Consider the following 22,435-nt stretch of genomic DNA (forward strand, 5'->3'; position numbering starts at 1 on the left):
AGCCATGAGTCTGGACCCCATATTCCTCACCCTGAACCTCCTTCCTCCCACCATGCCGAGTGCCCGGAGACAACTGATCCCACATTTGGACACTCCGAAGACCTGTTCACTTTTCCATTCATAGATTCGGGCCTCTCGCCCGGTCCACTTGAAGCGGGGCAAGAGGAGATCACAGGTAGCGATGCCCAAATATTTTAGCAGTCACGGTCACATGAAGGCAATGGTGGGAAAGTGTCACAAGAGGTGGAAGATGATGAGACACAATTGTCAGAAAGTCAGGAAGAGGACCAGGGTGCGGATGTGGAAGATGAGGTGGTGGATGATATAGTAACTGACCCAACCTGGCAGGAGGACATGCAGAGCAAGGACAGCAGCACACAGGGGGAGGGAGGCAGACCACCCAAACAGGCAGGAAGAAGCAGTGTGGTGGCTGCAGACAGAAGGCAGGCAACCGTTCCCAGTAGCACCAACAAGAAGGAAGTTGCCAGTACAACTGTTAGGTCTTCCCGAGTCTTTAAAAAACAAGCAAAAAGGTCATTCGCACCACCTGCCAGGCCAGCATTAGCAGGGGAAGCAAAACTAGCAGCCTGACCACCACCAACATGATCAGGCACATGGCAGGAAAGCACCCGACTTTGTGGGCCGAACGCCAGGGTCCAGTAACAGTGTTTGCGGGTGGCACCACTGCTTCTTCCGCTGTTGTGCATGCAAGCCAATCCTCTGTCCATGGTGCATGGTGCCCCCACAGTCTACAGCTTCTTCACCTTATCCTCCTCCTCCTCTTCAGCCTCCATCTCCAAAATTACCACATCAGTCACAAGCTGGAAGCACTGCAGCACTGCTTCGACCAAGCGGCAACAGGCTGTGCTGAAGCTAATATGCTTAGGTGACAAACCCAAAAATGCTGAATAGTTGTTGACAGCTCTGAAAGAGCAGGCAGATCTGTGGCTGACATCGCTGAACCTACAGCCAGGCATGGTTGTGTGTGACAATGGCCGGAACCTGGTGGCGGCTCTGATGCGAGGCGAACTCACACACGTACTATGCCTGGCCCATGTGCTTAACCTCGTGGTTCAGCGGTTTCTCAAATCCTACCCGGAGCTGCCGGATCTGCTTGTTAAAGTACACCGCCTGAGTTCCCATTTTCAAAAGTCACCTACAGCTTCCGCCGCCCTTGCAGCTTCCTGCTCACGGACTGGTGTGTGATGTCCCCATGCGTTGGAACTTTACACTGCAGATGCTGGGAAGGATTTGTGAGCAGAAGAGGGCAGTTGTTGAGTACCAGCATCAACAAGGTTCAGACTCTACTATTCAGTTCAGACTCCACACATTAGGAGTGGACATGGATGTCAGACATATGAACCATCCTCCAAAACTTTAAGAACTCCACCAAGATGGTGAGCGGCGATGATGCCATAATTAGCCTCACCATCCCACTTCTCTGTCTTCTGAAATGCTCTCTGCTCACAATCAAAGAGGATGCATTGCAGGCGGAGCACGATGAGATGGAGCAAGGAACCATACAGGGTGATTTCACACAGCCCAGCCTTATCTCATCCCAACATGGATTGGGTTAAAATGAGGAAGAGGAGGAGGAGGAGGAAGAACAGGAGCTAGTTTCATGCGCTATAGACGGTACTACCTGCCTAGCTGGCATACCGTCTGTTCAATGTGGATGGCCTGAGGACAGAGAGGAGGAGGAGGAAGAGAGCATGGTCAGTCGTCCTCTTGATGACGACATGGAAGTCATGCCTGTTAGCAGTCTGGCACGCATGGCTGAGTTTATATTACGCTGCCTTTCCCATGACCCTCGCATTCTCAAAATTTTGGGTGACAGTCATTACTGGTTGGTGACACTTCTAGACCCACGCTACAAGGAGAACTTTATATCTCTTATTCCTTAAGCGGACAGGTCTACAAAAATGGGGCAGTACAAGAAGGCCCTTGTTGCAGAACTATTAAAAAAATTCTCATCTGAAAACGCTAGCGGCAGAGGCCACACTTCGTTGGACAACCAAGGACTACAGGTGAGAGAGACACAACTCCAATCCAGCAGAGGCAGGGGAACACTGTCAAAGTTCTGGGAGAATTTTCTCAGCCCCTCACATCGCACAGGCCCTGAGGCACGGGGTACTCTTACAAGGAGTGCAAAGTTTGGGAAGATGCTGAGGGAGTACCTTGCCGACTGTACCAATGTCCTCTGTGATTCCTCTGTGCCTTATAATTATTGGGTATCCAAGCTGTATACGTGGAATGAACTGGCTCTCTATGCCGTGGAGGTCCTGGCCTGCCCTGCCGCTAGCGTTTTATCAGAGCAGGTTTTTAGTGCCGCTGGTGGAATTATAACTGATAAGCGCATCCACCTGTCAACTGAAAATGCTGACAGACTGATTCTTATAAAAATGAACAAGGGCTGGATTGGGACAGACTACTCAACACCACAGAATGATAGCAGCGTAACATAAACTCAAATCCAGTGTCTTTTTTGAGAGGTGTATTCCCATGTACCTTTTAACACCCACACACGGGTATACGCTGCCTGACTTTGGCTATTTGCTCTTGTCCTCCTCCTTCTCCTCATCCTCCACCACCATATCACCATGGTGATCATGGTCCATGATGCAACACCCACATAATTATTTTAAAGGGTGTTTATGATGCCGGTAAAACATTTTTTTATACAGTATGTTCATGTATACCCCCCAGGGGTAAATGTTTTGCAGCCCATACACTTAGTGCATGGGCATTATAAGTATAGGAGACCCTCTCCTTTCTAATGGGAACATTTTTTTTTTATGAGGCCCTCCTCCACGTCTCTTCCAAGGGGCATTGGAGTGCCTTCAAATTTTTGGAAACCCTTGCATTCACTGCATAGGCAAACACAATGGGAGACCCACTGTAACATACCTGGTGGCGAGCTTGCATAGTGCACCATCTCTCACTATGCAAGATCGCAAACTTGATCTTCAGTCCAGTCTGCTAGCCTGGCTTCTATTCATGCTGTCTGTTTGTCTCTGTTCTGACTGCTTAGGGTGGCGGCCCGGTTACTTCCTGTTTCTTGTAGCTGCTGTGGGCACACCCCTATGCATCCTCAGCCTATTGCTGTCTGTCACTGGATATTTAAACCAGCTTCACCTGGAAGCTGAGGCCTGAGCAACGCTATCATTCAGTGTGCTCCTTGACTCTGAATGTGCCAGGTCCTGTTCTGTTCTTGTCTATTCCCGCCACTCTGGGGACTGTATTCCCAGACTGGCTCCTGTATCTCTTTCAGTAGCAGTTCCTGTCTGAACTGTACCCTAGCCTGTTCGTCCCGCCTTCTAGGGGCCGCATACCTAGATCTGTTTTCTGTGTTTTCTTACCTGTCTGTCCGCCTTCCTGGAGGCTGTATTTCCAGGCCAGTCTGAACACGCTCCTAGCCTGTTCGTTCCGCCTTTTCTGGGGGCCGCATACCCAGACTCGCTCCTGTATCTTGCTGCAGTGTCAGTTCCTCTCTGAACTCTCAGTTCCTGTCTGAACACTCTCCTAGCCTGTTACCTTTCTTTCTCTATGTCCGTACCTTCCCTTTTTCTGCAGAGTCTGAACCTGCACCTAACTCCTACTCGTTGTCGCTGTACTTCCGTTTGTGAGTTTAGAGTCCACTCGCTACTTCATTGCAAGTATCTTGTGTGTATCTGGTTCTGCCTTTCCCTTCCAGTCTGTTCCGTGTGAACAGAGCCCTGTCCCCTCTGCTCTGCCTTTGCTCACCGCTCCGGCGGTTTCTGCCCACTCTGCCTTGCTCCCCGCTTCAGGCAGTCTCGCTCTGCCCTGCTTTGCTCACCGCTCCAGGCGGTCTCGCTCTGCCCTGCCTTTGCTCACCGCTCCAGGCGGTCTCGTTCTGCTCTGCCTTTGCTCACCGCTCCAGGCGGTCTTGCTCTGCTCTGCCCTTGCTCGCCGCTCCAGGCGGTCTCGCTCTGCTCTGCCTTTGCTCACCACTCTAGGCGGTCTCGCTCTGCCCTGCCTTTGCTCACCGCTCCAGGCGGCCTCGCTCTACCCTGCCTTTGCTCACCGCTCCAGGCGGCCTCACTCTGCTCTGCCTTTGCTCACCGCTCCAGGCGGTCTCGCTCTGCTCTGCCTTTGCTCACCGCTCCAAGCGGTCTCGCTCTGCCCAGCCTTTGCTCACCGCTCCAGGCGGTCTCGCCCTGCTCTGCTCTTGCTCACTGCTCCGGCGGTCTCGCCCAACTCTGCTCTTGCTCACCGCTCCAGCGGCCTCGCCCTCTCTGCTCTTGTTCACCGCTCCGGCGGTCTCGCTCTGCTCTGCTTGTCTACTGCATCTGCGGTTCTGTTCCTGAGTCCCAGTCTGTACTGGACCTTATCCAGTCTGTGCTCCAACCTGCTAGTGCCTCCCTGTCGGCACTCCAGCCGTGCTTGCCAGTACTCCCTGACTGCATACCAGTCATGCTTACCAGTGCCCGCCTGTCTGCATACCTGCCGTGCCTGCCTAAACCCACCAGTCAGTGTGCCAGCCTAACCTGCCTGTTCCTGTATTCTCCGGTGTGGGTCAACAGCCGTGTCTGGGGTCTGACCTGGAGTAGCACCTGGTCCCTCTGCTCGGTTCCTCCCTGGTGCACTGGCGTCGTTAGCCGTCGTGTGACCTTGGTCGGATCGGGTAGATACTTAGTTACGCCCCTCCAGGCACTCTCCAGTTCATGGTCCAGTGGGATCACTAAACACGCATATGCCAGTCAGTCCGGGCGTGTGCATAACACCCACTTCCTAATAATGGGAACATTTTTTTCCGGAGGCCCTCCTCTACGTTTCTTCCAAGGGGCATTGGAGTAGGTCCAAATCATTGGCAGCCCTTGCATTCACTGTATAGGCAAACAGTATGGGAGACCCACTTCCTAATAATGGGAACATTGAAAAGGGCCTCCTGAAAACAAAGGGGTATTCGGGTGCGTCCAAGTTTTCAAAGGGGTATTGGGGTGCGTCCAAATTTTGGGCAGCCCTACCACTCACTGCATATGGAATAACAGTATAGAAGACCCACTCTTTATTAATGGGAACAACAAAGCATAGCCGGCTGATGGCTCTCTAAGAATAGTAAAGGCCGCCTGATGGCCCTATAAAAATAGGCTTTGTCACTTTCAGAGTCCCTCCTTCATAAATGAAACAGGATGTGTCTGATCATGTCTCACACACCACATGGCCAAATAAGGTTGTAAAATGTTAAAATTACATTTCCCGGTGAATGCATTTGTCACGGTTGAAAGCAATGCAAAAGTGCAAAAACACATCAAAAACGCTACGTGTGAACATAGCCCAAGGTGTGGAGGAATATTTTTGGTTTTTGCTTATTTATTTAGCCTTATATACAAGTCATTACCCTGGAAAGGAGGTTCCTTAACATATTGTCATGGGTGTGTCATAGGTAGAGATGAGCGGTGTTCGACTAGAACTGTTCGCCAATCTCAAATTCGAGCTGTTTTGGGCGGTGTTCGAGTTGTTCGACGAACCCGAACGATTTGCAAAAAATTCGGCTGTTCGAGGTTATGTTCCATAACTGTTCGTGCACCAAAAGGGTGTCCTGCATGTCTGGCGCTATTTAGAGCACCAATCATGCAGGGATTGTCTGCCACTCACTGTAATGCCACAGCCATGGTGGTTGTGGCATTACAGTGATTGCCCAAATCGATGGGAACAGTGCCAACAGTGAAACATGAAAAGCCGGCAATTCAGCAGCGGCATACACCTGTACCCGACAATTTAGAACCGAAAGAATAGAGCTTCACACATAGATTAGATAGATATAAACATGTCAGCCACATATATACGAAGTACAGTGAAAGTGCTGCTTACTGTACTTGTCATTTAGCGTAAAGGATTTATCAAAAAAAATAATAGTGTTTTCATGCACCGTCTCTTTAAAAAAGCCGGCCGGCAATTCAGCAGCGGTACCCGACAATTTATAACAGACAGAATAGAGCTTCACACATAGATTAGATAGATAGAAACATGTCAGCCACATATATACGAAGTACAGTGACAGTGTTGCTTACTGTACTTGTCATTTAGCGTAAAGGATTTATCAAAAAAAATAATAGTGTTTTCATGCACCGTCTCTTTAAAAAAGCCGGCCGGCAATTCAGCATCTGTACCCGACAATTTATAACAGACAGAATAGAGCTTCACACATAGATTAGATAGATAGAAACATGTCAGTCACATATATATGAAGTACAGTGATAGTGTTGGTTACTGTACTTGTCATTTAGTATTAAAATAAAGGATTTATTATTAAAAAAATTGGCGTGGGGTTCCCCTTAATTTTAGGCTCTAGCGGAGGTTAAGCAGACGGCTGGGGCAGATGTTTGAAGCCTGGGAAGGGGGTAATACCCACGGAGCTTCCCAGGCTACTAATATCAGCCCCCAGCTGAATACATAGCCTTTACTAGCTATTAAAATGGGGGACCCCCCCAAAAAAATGACGTTGGGTCCCCCCTAATTTAATAGCTAGCAAAGGCTAGGCAGACAGCTGGGGGCTGATATTAATAGCCCAGGAAGGGAGCCATGAATATTGGCCCCCTCCCAGGCTAGAAACACCAGCCGTCAGCCGCCCCAGAAATGGCGCATTCATAGGATGCGCCAATTCTGGCACTTAGCCTCGCTCTTCCACGCTGCCCTGGTGCGGTGGCAGGGGGTAATAGGGTTGGGGTTGATGTCAGCTTATAATGCCAGCTGACATCAAGCCCAGGTTAGTAATGGAGAGGCGTCTATAAGACACCCCCATTACTAACCCCATAGTCAAAGTTAAAAAAAACACAAACACCCAGAATAAAGTCCTTTAATTGAAATAAAGACACAATCCTTTATTGTTCTAAATTAAACCATACTTACCGTCACGCCCATTCCAGCTGAAGCCAACGATCTCCTGCAATAAAAGAAAAATAATAAAGCAACCTCATCCTTACCTTTCCATGGTTCCCACGACAGCTTCAGCTCTGCTACATCGAGATGACAGGCTGGACCGCAGCAGAACGCTGCCATCCAGCCTCTCATCCCGCAGACACTGAGAAGCGCAGGCTTGCTTGCGCTGCTCAGCGTCTCTCTGTGACGACATCCAGATGAGCCGAGTTCATGTCCAATGAACTCGGCTCACCTCATGCACGTCACTGACAGCGTGGGAAAATTCTCACGCTGAAGCGGTGAGTGCAGGAGAATTCTCCCACGCTGTCAGTGACGTGCATAAGGTGAGCTCATGTCCAATGAACTCAGCTCACCTCCTGCACGTCACTGACAGCGTGGGAGAATTCTCCTGCACTCAGCGCTTCAGCGTGAGAATTCTCCCACGCTGAAGCGCTGAGTGCAGGAGAATTTTCCCACGCTGTCAGTGACGTGCATAAGGTGAGCTCATCTCCAATGAACTCAGCTCACCTCCTGCACGTCACTGACAGTGTGGGAGAATTCTCCTGCACTCAGCGCTTCAGTGTGAGAATTCTCCCACGCTGAAGCGCTGAGTGCAGGACAATTTTCCCACGCTGTCAGTGACGTGCATGAGGTGAGCCGAGTTCATTGGACATTAAGTCGGCTCATCTGGATGCCCTCACAGAGAGACACTGTGGAGCGCAAGCAAGCCTGCGCTTCTCAGTGTCTGCGGGATGACAGGCTGGATGGCAGCGTTCTGCTGCGGTCCAGCCTGTCATCTCGATGTAGCAGAGCTGAAGCTGTCATGGGAACCATGGAAAGGTAAGGATGATGTTGCTTTATTATTTTTCTTTTATTTCAGGAGATCGTTGGCTTCAGCTGGAATGGGCGTGATGGTAAGTATGGTTTAATTTAGAACAATAAAGAATTGTGTGTTTATTTCAATTAAAGGACTTTTTTCTGGGTGTTGTGTTTTTTTTAAATACTTTACTAGAAATTCATGGTGGTCATGTCTAATATTGGCGTGACCCCATGAATTTCGGGCTTAGGGCCAGCTGATAATGCCAAGCTGGCCCTAACCCCTTTATTACCCAGTGAGCCACCGCATCAGGGCCCTGGATGAGTTGGGTACAGCGCCAGAAGATGGCGCTTCTATGAACGCGCCATTTTCCGGGGTGGCTGCGGACTGCAATTTGCAGCGGGGGTGGCCCAGAAAGCTTGGGCCTCCCTGCGCTGCGGATTCCAGCCCCCAGCTGCCTAGTTGTACCTGGCTGGACACAAAAACAGGGCGAAGCCCCACGTCAATTTTCTTTAAATTATTTCATGAAATAATTAAGAAAAAAAGGGCTTCCCTATATTGTTGTGTCCGGCCAGGTACAAATAGGCAGCTGGTGGTTGGGGGCAGCCCGTTCCTGCCTGCTGTACCTGGCTGGACACAAATATAGTGCGAAGCCCCACGTCAATTTTTTTAAAATTATTTCATGAATTTCCTGAAATAATTTAAAAAAATTGAAGTGGGGCTTCGCACTATATTTGTGTCCAGCCAGGTAGAGCAGGCAGGAACGGGCTGCCCCCATCCACCAGCTGCCTATTTGTACCTGGCCGGACACAACAATATAGGGAAGCCCTTTTTTTCTTAATTATTTCATGAATTTCATGAAATAATTAAAAAAAAAGTACGTGGGGCTTCGCCCTATTTTTGTGTCCAGCCAGGTACAACTAGGCAGCTGGGGGCTGGAATCTGCAGCGCAGGGAGGCCCAAGCTTTCTGGGCCCCCCCCCGCTACAAATTGCAGTCCGCAGCCACCCCGGAAAATGGCGCTCCATCTTCTGGCGCTGTACCCAACTCATCCAGGGCCCTGGTGCGGTGGCTCACTGGGTAATAAAGGGGTTAGGGCCAGCTTGGTATTATCAGCTGGCCCCAAGCCCAAAATTCATGGGGTCACGCCAGTATTAGACATGACCGCCATGAATTTCTAGTAAAGTATTTAAAAAAAACACAACACCCAGAATAAAGTCCTTTAATTGAAATAAAGACACAATTCTTTATTGTTCTAAATTAAACCATACTTACCATCACACCCATTCCAGCTGAAGCCAACGATCTCCTGCAATAAAAGAAAAATAATAAACCAACCTCATCCTTACCTTTCCATGGTTCCCACGACAGCTTCAGCTCTGCTATATCGAGATGACTGGCTGGACCGCAGCAGAACGCTGCCATCCAGTCTGTCATCCCGCAGACACTGAGAAGCGCAGGCATGCTTGCGCTCCTCACTGTCTCGCTGTGACGGCATCCAGATGAGCCGAGGTCATGTCCAATGAACTCGGCTCACCTCATGCACGTCACTGACAGCGTGGGAAAATTCTCACGCTGAAGTGCTGAGTGCAGGAGAATTCTCCCACGCTGTCAGTGATGTGCATGAGGTGAGCTCATGTCCAATGAACTCAGCTCACCTCCTGCACGTCACTGACAGCGTGGGAAAATTCTCCTGCAATCAGCGCTTCAGCGTGAGAATTTTCCCACGCTGTCAGTGACGTGCATGAGGTGAGCCGAGTTCATTGGACATGAACTCGGCTCATCTGGATGTCGTCACAGAGAGACGCTGAGCAGCGCAAGCAAGCCTGCGCTTCTCAGTGTCTGCGGGATGACAGGCTGGATGGCAGCGTTCTGCTGCGGTCCAGCCTGTCATCTCGATGTAGCAGAGCTGAAGCTGTCGTGGGAACCATGGAAAGGTAAGGATGAGGTTGCTTTATTATTTTTCTTTTATTGCAGGAGATCGTTGGCTTCAGCTGGAATGGGCGTGATGGTAAGTATGGTTTAATTTAGAACAATAAAGGATTGTGTCTTTATTTCAATTAAAGGACTTTATTCTGGGTGTTTGTGTTTTTTTTAACTTTGACTATGGGGTTAGTAATGGGGGTGTCTTATAGACGCCTCTCCATTACTAACCTGGGCTTGATGTCAGCTGGCATTATAAGCTGACATCAACCCCAACCCTATTACCCCCTGCCACCGCACCAGGGCAGCGTGGAAGAGCGAGGCTAAGTGCCAGAATTGGCGCATCCTATGAATGCGCCATTTCTGGGGCGGCTGACGGCTGGTGTTTCTAGCCTGGGAGGGGGCCAATATTCATGGCTCCCTTCCTGGGCTATTAATATCAGCCCCCAGCTGTCTGCCTAGCCTTTGCTAGCTATTAAATTAGGGGGGACCCCACGTCATTTTTTTGGGGGGGTCCCCCATTTTAATAGCTAGTAAAGGCTATGTATTCAGCTGGGGGCTGATATTAGTAGCCTGGGAAGCTCCGTGGGTATTACCCCCTTCCCAGGCTTCAAACATCTGCCCCAGCCGTCTGCTTAACCTCCGCTAGAGCCTAAAATTAAGGGGAACCCCACGCCAATTTTTTTAATAATAAATCCTTTATTTTAATACTAAATGACAAGTACAGTAACCAACACTATCACTGTACTTCTTATATATGTGACTGACATGTTTCTATCTATCTAATCTATGTGTGATGCTCTATCTTTCTGTTCTAAATTGTCGGGTACCGCTGCTGAATTGCCGGCCGGCTTTTTTAAAGAGACAGTGCATGAAAACACTATTATTTTTTTAAATAAATCCTTTACACTAAATGACAAGTACAGTAAGCAACACTATCACTGTACTTAGAAACATGTCAGTCACATATATAATATCTATCTAATCTATGTGTGAAGCTCTATTCTTTCTGTTCTAAATTGTCGGGTACAGATGCTGAATTGCCGGCCGGCTTTTTTAAAGAGACGGTGCATGAAAACACTAATATTTTTTTTAATAAATCCTTTACACTAAATGACAAGTGCAGTAACCAACACTGTCACTGTGCTTCTTATATGTGTGACTGACATGTTTCTATCTATCTAATCTATGTGTGATGCTCTATTCCTTCTTGTCTAAATTGTCGGGTACCGGTGTATGCCGCTGCTGAATTTGCCGGCCGGCTTTTTTAAAGAGAGTGTCTTCTGAGCAGTTTGTCAGCTTTTGGACACCTTTACAGGTGTTTTCTATGTGTTTATATGTGTTTTTGTTTGCCTGTCATTGTTTTTAACGGTGTTCGACGGTGTTCTAAGGTGTTCGACGAACAGTTTGACGAACAGTTCCTCGAACATCCCGGTGTTCGACGAACCGAACCGAACCCGAACACTACGGGGGTGGCTCAACACTAGTCATAGGTGACAGACAGTCGCCCTGCAATGGTTTGCAGGAGATCTCCACGTTTGGCAATGCAGACAGCTGCCTTGATAGGAGGCTGTGTTTAGGACCCAGCGACTACCTCCCTTTAGTCTGGGTGTATATATACCTGGTGTGTCTAGGTGGGAGTCGATGGTTGTATTCATTCCTACTTGGAACTTGGCTGAAGCAGCATCACGTCCTCTTTGGAGTCTTGAGGCCATGTGCCCTGTTGGAGTTCTTCTAAAGCTAAGTTATTATTTCCCTGTGTTGTCTTTCCCTTTTGTCTTTAGAGTGCTAGCGGAGGTTGATTAGTGCTCATCTCCTTCCACCCCCAGCTTTAGCCTTACGCCAGGGATAGTAGGGTGAGGCACATGATCGGCAACAGCTGCGGAGGCTGTATAGGGACATTAGGGGGAGACAGGGTGATCATAGTCCAGACTAGAAGGTTACTTCTTACCCCTTGCCCTAGTGGCTGGGCTTCCTTTCCCTTTACCCTCTGTGTTTCACTCACACCTGGCGTGGCATTATAACCGGCCGAGCATGTTTTTTGGGAAAAAAAAAAAACTAATCTGACACTTTGGGTTCCTTTTTTTTTTCCTGTGTGTTTTTGGGTATGTACCTTTTTTTTCCCTTTCTCCCTTGGTATAGGATTGGTTGCAGAGCTTGCAGAGCGGCTGCACAAGCTGTTTCTGGAGGTGAATGACCTGCGCTGTGAAGTGCAGCAGCAGTTTCAGCGGCTGCAGGTTACCAATGTGGGGGTCTCTGCTGGTAGGCCTGTCCAGCCTGAGCCTAAGGTTGCTCTCCCGGACAAATTTGAAGGAGGTAGGGACAGGTTTTTTGTGTTTAAGGAGGTATGCAAATTGTACTTCAAACTTTGTCCCTACTCCTCCGGTAATGAGTAGCAATGGATTGGTATTGTGATCTCTCTACTGCAGGGCAATCCTCAGTCATGGGCGTTTTCGTTAACGCAGGATTCGGTTTGTCTCCAATCTGTGGAGCTTTTTTTTGGAGCTCTTGCCCTCATCTATGATGACCCTGACCAAGTCGCCTTGGCTGAGTCTAAGCTACGTCGCTTTCAGCAGGAGATTCGGTCAGTGGAAACATACAGTTTGGAATTCAATTTTGTGAGGGGCTAACGGAAAGGTTGAAACATGCCTTGGCTCTATATGATACCCCCTCAGTCCTTGCAGGCTGCCATGTCTTTGGCCATATGTCTGGATAGGCGCCTTCGGGATAGATGGGTGCGACCTCCTTCTCTGGGGCCTTCTTGTCGGGGTTGTGTACCTTTGCCAAGGGAGCGGTCTGGTGGTGAACCAGTACTGGGGGAAGTGGAGGAACCTATGCAGTTAGGGGGTGTCTTTACATCATACATCTCCCCGGAGATTCGCAAGAAAAAAGGCGTATGTTTTTTTTGTGGGAAAAAGGGACACTTTCTTGGGACCTGTCCTTCAATTCCTAAACAAAAAGAGACTCGATTAACTCTTGGTAGTCTGGAGTTGGATAAACAAGGGGTGCATTTGTGGCCAAACTGCAGTTCCCGCTTTGTCCTGACTGCAGAGGTGGTGATAGAGAGCAAAATAAAAATAAATTCTGTGTTTGTTGACAGTGGAGCCGGGGTCAGCATTGTTGATGCAGAGTTTGTGAAAACTCATGGTCTCGCTTTCTGTGCTTTAGCTGAACCTATTTCCATCTTTGCCATTGACTCGGCGCCACTTGCACAGAAAGCATTTACTCATATTGTACATAATGTGAAACTGAGAGTCGGGTCAGCTCAATTCTGAAATCATTCCTTGCTAGGTTTTGGAAAATCTCCCTACTCCGATTGTTTTAGGTATCCCCTGGCTTGTTAAACATAATCCATTGGTGGATTGGCAAACCGGGGAGATTATTGAATGGGGAGATTACTGCCATGACAACTGTCTGAATGTTTCCATTGCTGCCATCTCTACGGAGTGTCTGCCTGCTTTTCTGTCTGGTTTTGAGGATGTTTTTTCTGAGAAGGGGTGTCGGGACTTGCCTCCTCATCATGCTTATGACTGTCCTATTAACCTGACCCCCGGAGCTAAACTACCCAAGAGTCCAGACTGTATAATCTTTCTGGCCCTGAGAGACAAGCCATTAAGGATTTCATTGCGGAAAGTCTGGAGAAGGGACATATCAAACCCTCATCTTCGCCTGTGGCGGCAGGGTTCTTCTTTGTGAAGAAAAAAGATGGCGGTCTACGTCCCTGTTTAGATTTCCGGTAATTAAATCAAATTACCATACATGATCCATACCCTCTACCTCCGATTCCTGATTTTTTCAGCCAGGTTGTGGGAGCTAAGGTATTCTCCAAGTTGGATTTAAGGGGAGCCTACAATCTGGTTAGAATCAAGAAGGGCATGAATGGAAGACAGCGTTCAATACCCCGGAAGGTCATTTCGAGAGTCTGGTTATGTCTTTTAGCTTGACCAATGCACCTGCGGTGTTCCAGCATTTCATAACTGATATTTTTCATCATTTGGTGGGGAGGTTTGTGGTAGTCTATTTGGACGATATTTTGGTTTATTCACCTGATTTTGAGACCCATCGGGGGTATGTTAAGCAGGTGCTCCAGATATTAAGGGATAACAAACTATGCCAAACTAGAGAAATGTGTTTTCACTGTTCAGGAGGTGCAGTTTTTGGGGTACTTGTTGTTTTCGGATGGATCCGGAGAAGATCCGTGCAGTCCTTCACTGGGAACGTCCCCAGAACCTGAAGGCCCTACAACGTTTTCTGGGCTTTACTAATTTTTACAGGAAATTCATCCAAAATTACTCAGTGAAACCCCTTACTGACATGACTAAGAAGGGGTCTGATTTTTCCAAATGGTCGGATGCTTCCATCCAGGCTTTTTCTTCCTTAAAGAATCATTTTGCTGCTGCACCTATATTCAGTCAACCCGATGTTTCTCAACCCTTTATTGTGGAGGTCGATGCTTTGGATGTCGGGGTTTGGGGCTGTGTTGTCTCAAGGTTCGTCCCCAGATAAATGGCGTCCATGCGCCTTCTTTTCTAAAAAATTGTCTTTTGGTGATCAAATTGGCGTTCGAGGAATGGCGACACTGGTTGGAGGGGGCTGTCCATCCTATTACTGTTATTACTGACCATAAGATCCTGTCATATTTCCAGTCAGCTAAACATCTCAACCCTAGGCAAGCCAGGTGGTCTCTGTTTTTACGAAGTTCAATTTTGTTGTCACTTTTCGCCCAGTGGTCAAAAACGTCAAGGCTGATGCTTTGTCCCGGAGCTTCCCTGGTGGTGGTGACCATGAGAACCCTGCCCCAATATTACAAAAAGGGGTAGTTATTTTGGCTCTTTTTCGTGAACTGGAGGGTGAGGTGCTGGAGGCTCAGGGGAATGCCCCTGCCTCCTGCCCTTCAGGAAAGTTATTTGTACCACCTGATCTGCGCTGTAAAGTAATTAAGGAACATCATAACTCTGTGCTTGCTGGGCATCCAGGTGGTAAGGCAGCAGCGGACCTCCTCTCTCGTTGTTTTTGGTGGCTGGGGATGCATCGGGATGTAATTGAACACGTAGCTGCTTGTAGTATTTGCATGCGTTCTAATGTTTCGCACATCAGTCCGTCTGGTACTCTTCTTCCGCTACCTATCCCTAGCAAGATTTTATTACTGACCTACCGGTTTCTGCAGGCAAAACAGTGGTTTTGGTAGTAGTAGATAGGTTCAGTAAAATGGTTCACTTCGTCGTTTTACCTTCGCTTCCAAATGCCAAGACACTTGCTCAGAGGTTCATAAATGAGATCGTGAAGCTTCACGGGGTTCCCTCCAATGTGGTGTCAGATCGGGGGACCCAGTTTGTTTCCAAGTTCTGGAAGGCATTCTGTTCTGGACTGGGGGTGCAGCTGTCCTTTTCCTCTGTCTTCCACCCTCAGTCGAATGGTCAGACCGAACAGGTCAATCAGAACTTTGAGACATACCTCAGGTGTTTTGTCTCCAAAAATCAGGATGATTGGGCATCCTACTTACCGCTGGCAGAATTTGCAATCAATAATCATCGTCAAGAATCCACTGGCCGGTCACCGTTTTTCGGTGCATACGGTTATCATTCACAGTTTGGTACGTTCAGTGGGGGGGGAGCTTCAGGTGTGGCAGGTTGTTCTGTGCAATTTGAGGACTGTGGATGACAGGTATAAACGTATGGCTGACAGAAAACGCTTGCCAGGTCCAGACCTGAATGTGAATGACTTTGTGTGGTTGTCTATCAAGACTATAAGATTGAAAGTTCCTTCTTGGAAGCTGGGACCTAGGTTTATTGGTCCCTTCAAAATTACCGCTGTAATTAACCCAGCAGCGTTTCGTCTTGAACTTCCTCGGGCCCTTAAGGTTCACAATGTGTTCCACAGGTCCTTACTCAAAAGGTATGTAGAACCACTTGAGCCCTCACCTCCACCACCGCCCCCAGTAATGGTTGATGGTAATTTGGAGTTCGAGATTTCGAGGATAGTAGATTCTCATCTCCAATGTCGTTCTCTGCAATACTTGGTGAACTGGAATTCTTTCTTTCTTATATATAAACCCCAGCAGACTGACACTACACTAGCAAAAAACTGGTGACAATTTCCCTTGAAAGGGAATCTGTCAGTACGTTTTTGCTATGTAATCTGAAGACAGCAGGAGATAGGGGCTGAAACACAGATTTCAGTGATGTGTCACTTTTTTGGCTTTGTGCAGTTGTTTACTTACAAAAAAGGTTTTATTACCAGAATACTATCAATGCTCAAGCGACTGCTAGACCGACGAAACCCCCCTCCTGTAATAAGCAGCTCATTGTCAATAGTGAACCTGGTGTGGGCGGGGGAAACTTTCTGCTATATGCTACATCTAAAAACTCTGATTGTATCACAACTGCTGCACCCAGTAAACTAAGTGATACATCGTTAGAATCGGAGTCTCTTTACCTATATTATTTTGCTCTCAGATGAGGTAGCAAAAACTTGGTGACAGATTTCCTTTAATAAACAGAACGACAAACAAGCTAATAAAACAAAGGAAAGTGGTCTGTGTGCTGATTAATCTTCTTTCTTCAAAGCTGCAGGCATAATCCACAGGGCCGGCTATTTAAAGGGAATCAGTCAGCAAAAAAAATGCTATTAACCTGCATGCAGATATGGGGTAAATCTGCAGGTTGATAGCATTATTAACCTGCCTGGCACCCGCAATTACCCGAACGCTGCGAGGAGAAAATGAACTCTATTCCCCCGGCATCGTTTGGGTTACAGACACAGGGACGGAGCCAGCCTGGGTTCAGTGACTGCTCTGAGTATAGAGACAACCGGCCCCAGCCAGTTTGACTTTTTATCCATCACAATAAGATTTTATCCAAGTACAAAAACACAAAGTCAATATATAATGATCACCAACTCACTATTTTTTTTTGCATTCAATGGCAGGATTCACAATGAAGTCGGGAAGATTGATGAAACCTTCAGCTTTTTCAGCCTAAAATGTAGAACTTTAGATGTTATCGCTGCAGGTATTTCATTAATGCAATTTTTACCATTCACAAATTGTACATATATTTGAGTAATTATTTTGTTTGTTAAAATATGATTGAAATATGCTCAATTAATTTATAAAAGCATCTAATTTAAGCATTCTTATCCCATATTTGTAAAGCAGTAATATATTGTGTAGATTACGTAATTTAGTTGTACTGACATATAGACGTATAGAAGCAAGGCAAGAAAAGTTTTTTAGTTTAAAGGGATTATCCCAACATCTATCTTAGGGGTGCACCACTCCCTAGGGTCACAATTTCCAGGCTTCTGGCTGCTCCTCTTTGACTGCCAGTGCAGACAAAAAGTATCACACATATTTTTGATCTGAAACTGCACGCTCCCAATGCTGCTCTATGAGACAGCTTTGCTAACAGTTTAGAGCTTGAATGTACTGCTTGTGTTTACATTGTTTTTCTAGGTACTCTGTTTTCCTACCACACTCAAAAATAAAATAAATTAATTGGCTAATGTTTTTGTTTGCAAAAGAGAAAGGAGATTGTTAGCCCAATTTGGAACATGGACGTATGTAAGTGGGATCAATAAATAAAAGAGAGTGAAACTTTTTGGAGAGGACAACCACATATTGTATTTAAAAATAGTGTAATAAAACATTATACAGGAAATCTAGATAAAGCGGTCGTCTTTTATAAAAAGTGGTCGGTTGGATAGTTATCAATTAGTATAGTGCCAACCAATTAATCTGAGAAGAACTAAGTTCTGGAGTTATATAATAACTTATTTGAGTGATTTCTAAGAAGTATTTAATAAAATTCCACATGAGGAATATTATGCAAGTTCAGATCACAGTTTATTTATTATTCTTGCTTTTATAGCTCCATTAATTCTACAGAATTTTACAGACATTATCATCACTGTCAGCATTGGGGTTTGTGAGGAGTTAGCCTTGTTCTAAAGACAACTGAACCAATGGAATAAGAGCGGAGTCCGTGGGTCTAAGAGATGCAGACTTTTTCCAGCACGGAGCACCTGTTCCGTTGATTTTATTGTGTTTTATTAGAGATTGGCTTTCTGTGTTTTATTAGAAATTTGTTTGCTCATCAGTTCAGCCTCAAGAATCACTGTTTCCATTTGGTGACAGTAAGCAGAGGAAGACGTGCAGGCTGGATCTTATGCATACAGAAGCCAAGATTGGTAATCAAGGAAAGCAATCATTCCATTAATCTCATTAGTCTCCCAGGAGCCTTAAGCCATTGTACTACCAGCCACTAGTCCCATTGTGTGGATGGCGATAGCAGACCCAGTGGAGCGATCACCACAGGGAGTCTCACATGTTGTCCCAGGTGATGGGTTATAACCTGACAAAAATACCTCCACCAATGCACAGTTACCTTTGGGTGGTGTGGAGGGGGGAGGGGTGAACACTTCTACCAATTCAGAGGGCTGATCCCAGGGAAGTAGGAAAATAAGCCACATGTTAAGTCAGGTGTGTGCAACGACATCAAAGGGAAAGGATCTAGGCTGAGGTCCTGGAGCCCATATATGGATGGATGGCCTATGGAGATTGGAGATTAGTTGCCAACTGGGCTGGATAAACGTGATACAGTTGTGGGGTCTGTTGTCTGGATTTGATGAAATTTCTTAAAGACTACTGCTACTGGATACCTAAGGTTTTATCATTTTATCTCTCATCTGGAGGAGCGTGGACTGTGGCCACAGACTATACTTGCTGGAGATATGAAATCTGTGGGCCAACCAAAATTTGGGAGACAGTGAGTATCACCTGGTGCAAATGCAGTGGAACTACCACCCCGGGGAGGGGATCTTGTGGACTAAAGACAATATATTTTGGCCATTTACCTGGAATTGTTGTAAAACCATGGATGTAAGGAATAAAATATTATTGCATTGTTAACCTGCATAGGTGATTATTACAACCCACAACCTCAGATCTTCACTGGGCTAACAATCTAAATTCCCTATCAGTATTTCTTTGGAGTATGGGAGGAAATGGGGAAAACATACAACCAGATGTTGTCCTTTTGGGATTTAAACCCAGGACCCCAAAGCACCAAGGCTACAATGCTAAACACTGAGCCACTGTGCTACCCATTTACAGTTAATTAATGAGAATTGTGATGAATTGGTCACCCCATTTTGTGTCATGATCTGTAGCCACATCAAAATGTGTAATACACGCCCATGCAGCTGCATTGTATGCGCGTCTGTTGAAGGCACATGTCTTGTTATCCCTCCTGAAAGGAGTGCAGGATTAAAATGAATGATGTACTGCAGAAGAAGGCTCCACAATGAGGTTATATCTAGAGGTTCTGATAAGCAATGTATTGCATGAAGAGGCTGTATCAGCTGAGGTGCAATGTACTTCATGATGGGATAGCATTTAGTGGGGCTGAAAGGAGTGTTGTACTGCATTATGGTGCTGTATATATGGGGGGCTGTGTACAGTATTGTACTGTAGGATGCTGTTCTATAAAGAGGATGCTGAGAAGAGGGATTATCTGCATAATGGGGCTGTACCAAGAAGTGGTGAATCTTATGGTCCGAACATTGATTGCGGTGGTGGAGCGGGATCGCAGGGACCTCCCTCCTTCAGGAACGTGGTGGTGGTAGAGGCAGCAGAAGAAGAGGTGAGGCAGAGCGGCTGGGGTCGGGCAGCGAAGCAGAGCGGCCTGCACAGCTTTCCGGTGTGCGCGGCCATCTTCCTAGGACTGTGGTCTACAGGAAAATGGCCGCCCGACCCGGCGCATGCGCGGTCCGGGAGCACCGGTGGCCATTTTCCTGTAGGTCACCAGAAAGCTGTACAGGCCGCTTTGCTTCGCCGCCCGACACCGCTCATAGCCCAACACCGGCCTTCAGCCATGGGCCCCGGCCTCGGCCTCAGCCACTGGCCCCTTGGGTACTCAGTACTCAGCGCTCGAGATGCTCGGTGCTCGGCGAGTATTTTTGAAACGCTCGGGCAGGAGCTCGAGTCCCCGACCCGCATGTTTGGTGCAGTTTAGACAGCGAGTTAACATGCGGGGGTTATCTGCCAATAATGCCGCAGCCATGTTCATTGTGGCAATACAGTGATTGGCTGGCCGCATAGTGCCATTGAGTCTATGCAAGACCCGGGACCCTATGTTTGCCACAGTCTACCCGGCAGACAGGCAGAGTAGGGAGAGGTGCTGCTGAGTGAGGAAGAGAATTGGCAGTTGTTTTAGTCAGGTATTACACAGCATTAGAAATCTACACTAACCGTCCTTCTAAGGAATAATTCTAATGAATATTAATCCTAGCGATAGCAATAGTTAGGCAGGCTGAGTTTGTGGAGAGCGTATACAACAAAGTAGGGTCCACTGCACGTTCCTTCTGCTGCTATTACTCATATCTATAGCCCTAGATATCAGGGCTAATAATCTTTTTGCTCTTAGTCCTGATTATTTTCTTGTAAAGCAATATAATACACAATTTTTATTGCTCCATTTGCTTGTTAGCAGCATACAGCCAGATTTAGTTGATTTTAATAGCATTGCAGTATTGTGTAAGCAGAGAAACTTGTCCATCATCAGACGTGATCCTACATTACTGCGTAATACTCCTGACATTTTTGGGAACGTGACAAATATTATACTCCATTTAAAGTCTGCTAGTTGTGTGTTCAAACCTATTCACGCTTGGTCGCTGATAGTGATGAGTGAGCGTGCTTGACATGCTTGGCGAGTATTTCCGGGTTTCTCAGGCGGGAGCTCAATTCCCTGCCCTGCATGTTTGGCACTCTTTAGAGAGCCAATGAACATGCAGGGATTATTTGCCACACACTGTTGGTTGTGGCATTACAGTGATTGGCTGGCCGCATATTGTCATCGGGTCTATATAGAACCTGGTGCCCCTATACTCGTCACGGTCTAACCTTCAGACAAGCAGAATAGGGAGAGATGCTGCTGTGTGAGGGACAGAATTGGTGGTGTAATAGTTAGATAGAGGTATTCCACGGCAAGATACATATCCATCTGAACCAACAGTCTTTCTGAGGACTAATCCAGCTGCATATATTCAGTGGTGAAAGCAGGAGGCAGGCAGGCAGGGTTTGTGGCAGTGTATACAGCACAACAGGGTCCATTGCATGTTCTGTCTTGTCCTGCTGTTACAGATATCCATAGACATAGCCACAGATAACAGGGGACAGGGCTAATTTTTTTTATCTTAATTCTGATTATTTTCTAAAAAAGTAATAGAGTCCAACATTTACTGCTCCATATGTTTTTAAGCACTGCAGAATACAGCCAGATCTTTTCCATCATCAGACATGATCCCATATTACAGTTATAAAAATCCAGAAATTTGCAGTGAACGTGGAAAATATTGTCCTCCATTTACTGTTTGTAGCAGTGTGTCAGTGAAGCTATTCACATGTGGTCACTGTGAATAATAGGAAAATACAAGCCTGCTATTTACGACCGTGGGCATCCGTCAGACGTATCACATATAACTGCAGTACAAAATCCAGCTATTTGTAGTGACCATGGAAAATATTGTCCTCCCTTTACAGTTTGTAGCAGTTTATCAGTGAAGCTATGGTCGCTGTGAATAATAGGAAACTACAAGCCCACTATTTAAAACCGTGGGCATCCGTCAAACGTATCACACACAACTGCAGTACAAATCAAGCCATTTCTAGAGGACGTACAAGATATTGTACTCCATTTACAATTTGTCAGCAGTGTGGTAAGTGAACCTATTCACACGTGGTCACTGAGTAATACTAAACTAGAAGGGCGGTGCTTAAAACCGTGGGCGTCCCGTCACACGTATCAGATATTACTGCAGTACAAATGCAGTAATTTCTAGGGGTTGTTCAAGATATTATACTCCATTTAAAATGGGCAAGGCACGTGGCAAGGGACGGCAAGCACACCACTATTGAACCCAGAGCAGTGTCAAAAGGTTGTTGTGTGGCGCCCCTGAGGGTTCGACCGCCACAGGGATGCTGCACTTCTCTAATGGAGTGTAGTGTTCCTCCTCTGAGGTAAGAACAGTTTGATAGTCGTGACCCAACCTTTGCATCCAACACCACATTTCTCCACCAGAGGGGGCTAGTATGCACTAGGTGCTGCCCTCCTGGTTACAGGGAGACTGGGGAATCAAGAGATAGGGGAACCAGTTAGTGGGTGAGGGTGGAGGACTCACAATTTAGTGACACTTTAAAATTCATATTTAATTCAAAGCCATCTTTGACTGTCTTCAATCGTAGATTGACTGTCTCTATGCTGTCAATTGCTGAGAGGTACTGTGATCTCCCACCCTGAGCGTGGATCCTGTGTGGGCCTGCATCGGATGGAGACACAGCCCTCGTGCCCCGGCCTTGGGACGAGGGGTAGGTTGTAGACAAGGAATGTCTCAACCCGGTCAAGGACCACGACCAAGAAGGCCCGGAGCTTAGTAGTGTGGCTCCATAGCAAATGGATCCCGGGGAGGATGCAGACGGAGCGGCATACGCCACCTGTCCTCACCAGCTGATATATTCAGAGGGAGTCCGGCTGCAAGAGGTGTACCGGCCCCCGACACCCGACCTTGCTACTTCATGTCCTGGTTGGGAAAGCCCGGTAGGCCCTGAGGATCCCACCGGGTATCGGAAGGAGCGGAGCTGCTACCCGTACCCTTGTTCTGAGAGGAGCTCAGAGGGAGACTCGGCCTATTCTCACACACTCGGACAGGAAAGGATTCGGTCTGTAGTTCAGGAACACTCTGGTGTAGGGTCCCGATTGAATGCTGGACTTACTCGGAGGTTGTCGGACCCCCGTCCCTGGTGACCGCAGGACTC

General features: G+C 47.2%; 1 protein-coding gene across 5 annotated transcripts in view; it reads right to left on the minus strand.

Annotated features, from left to right (window-relative positions):
* IPCEF1 (interaction protein for cytohesin exchange factors 1) overlaps nt 1–22,435 on the minus strand; it is a 686,360-nt gene that overhangs the window by 213,701 nt on the left and 450,224 nt on the right. For all 5 annotated transcript variants that reach the window (XM_073672835.1, XM_073672839.1, XM_073672837.1 and 2 more), the window contains one exon: nt 16,524–16,597. In XM_073672835.1, the coding sequence (XP_073528936.1) occupies nt 16,524–16,597 (74 nt within the window). The remainder of the gene's footprint in view (nt 1–16,523; nt 16,598–22,435) is intronic.

Source organism: Phyllobates terribilis, unplaced genomic scaffold (assembly GCF_046119375.1).
Source record: "Phyllobates terribilis strain yellow unplaced genomic scaffold, ASM4611937v1 Scaffold_3__8_contigs__length_932513732, whole genome shotgun sequence".
NCBI classification, from domain to species: domain Eukaryota; kingdom Metazoa; phylum Chordata; class Amphibia; order Anura; family Dendrobatidae; genus Phyllobates; species Phyllobates terribilis.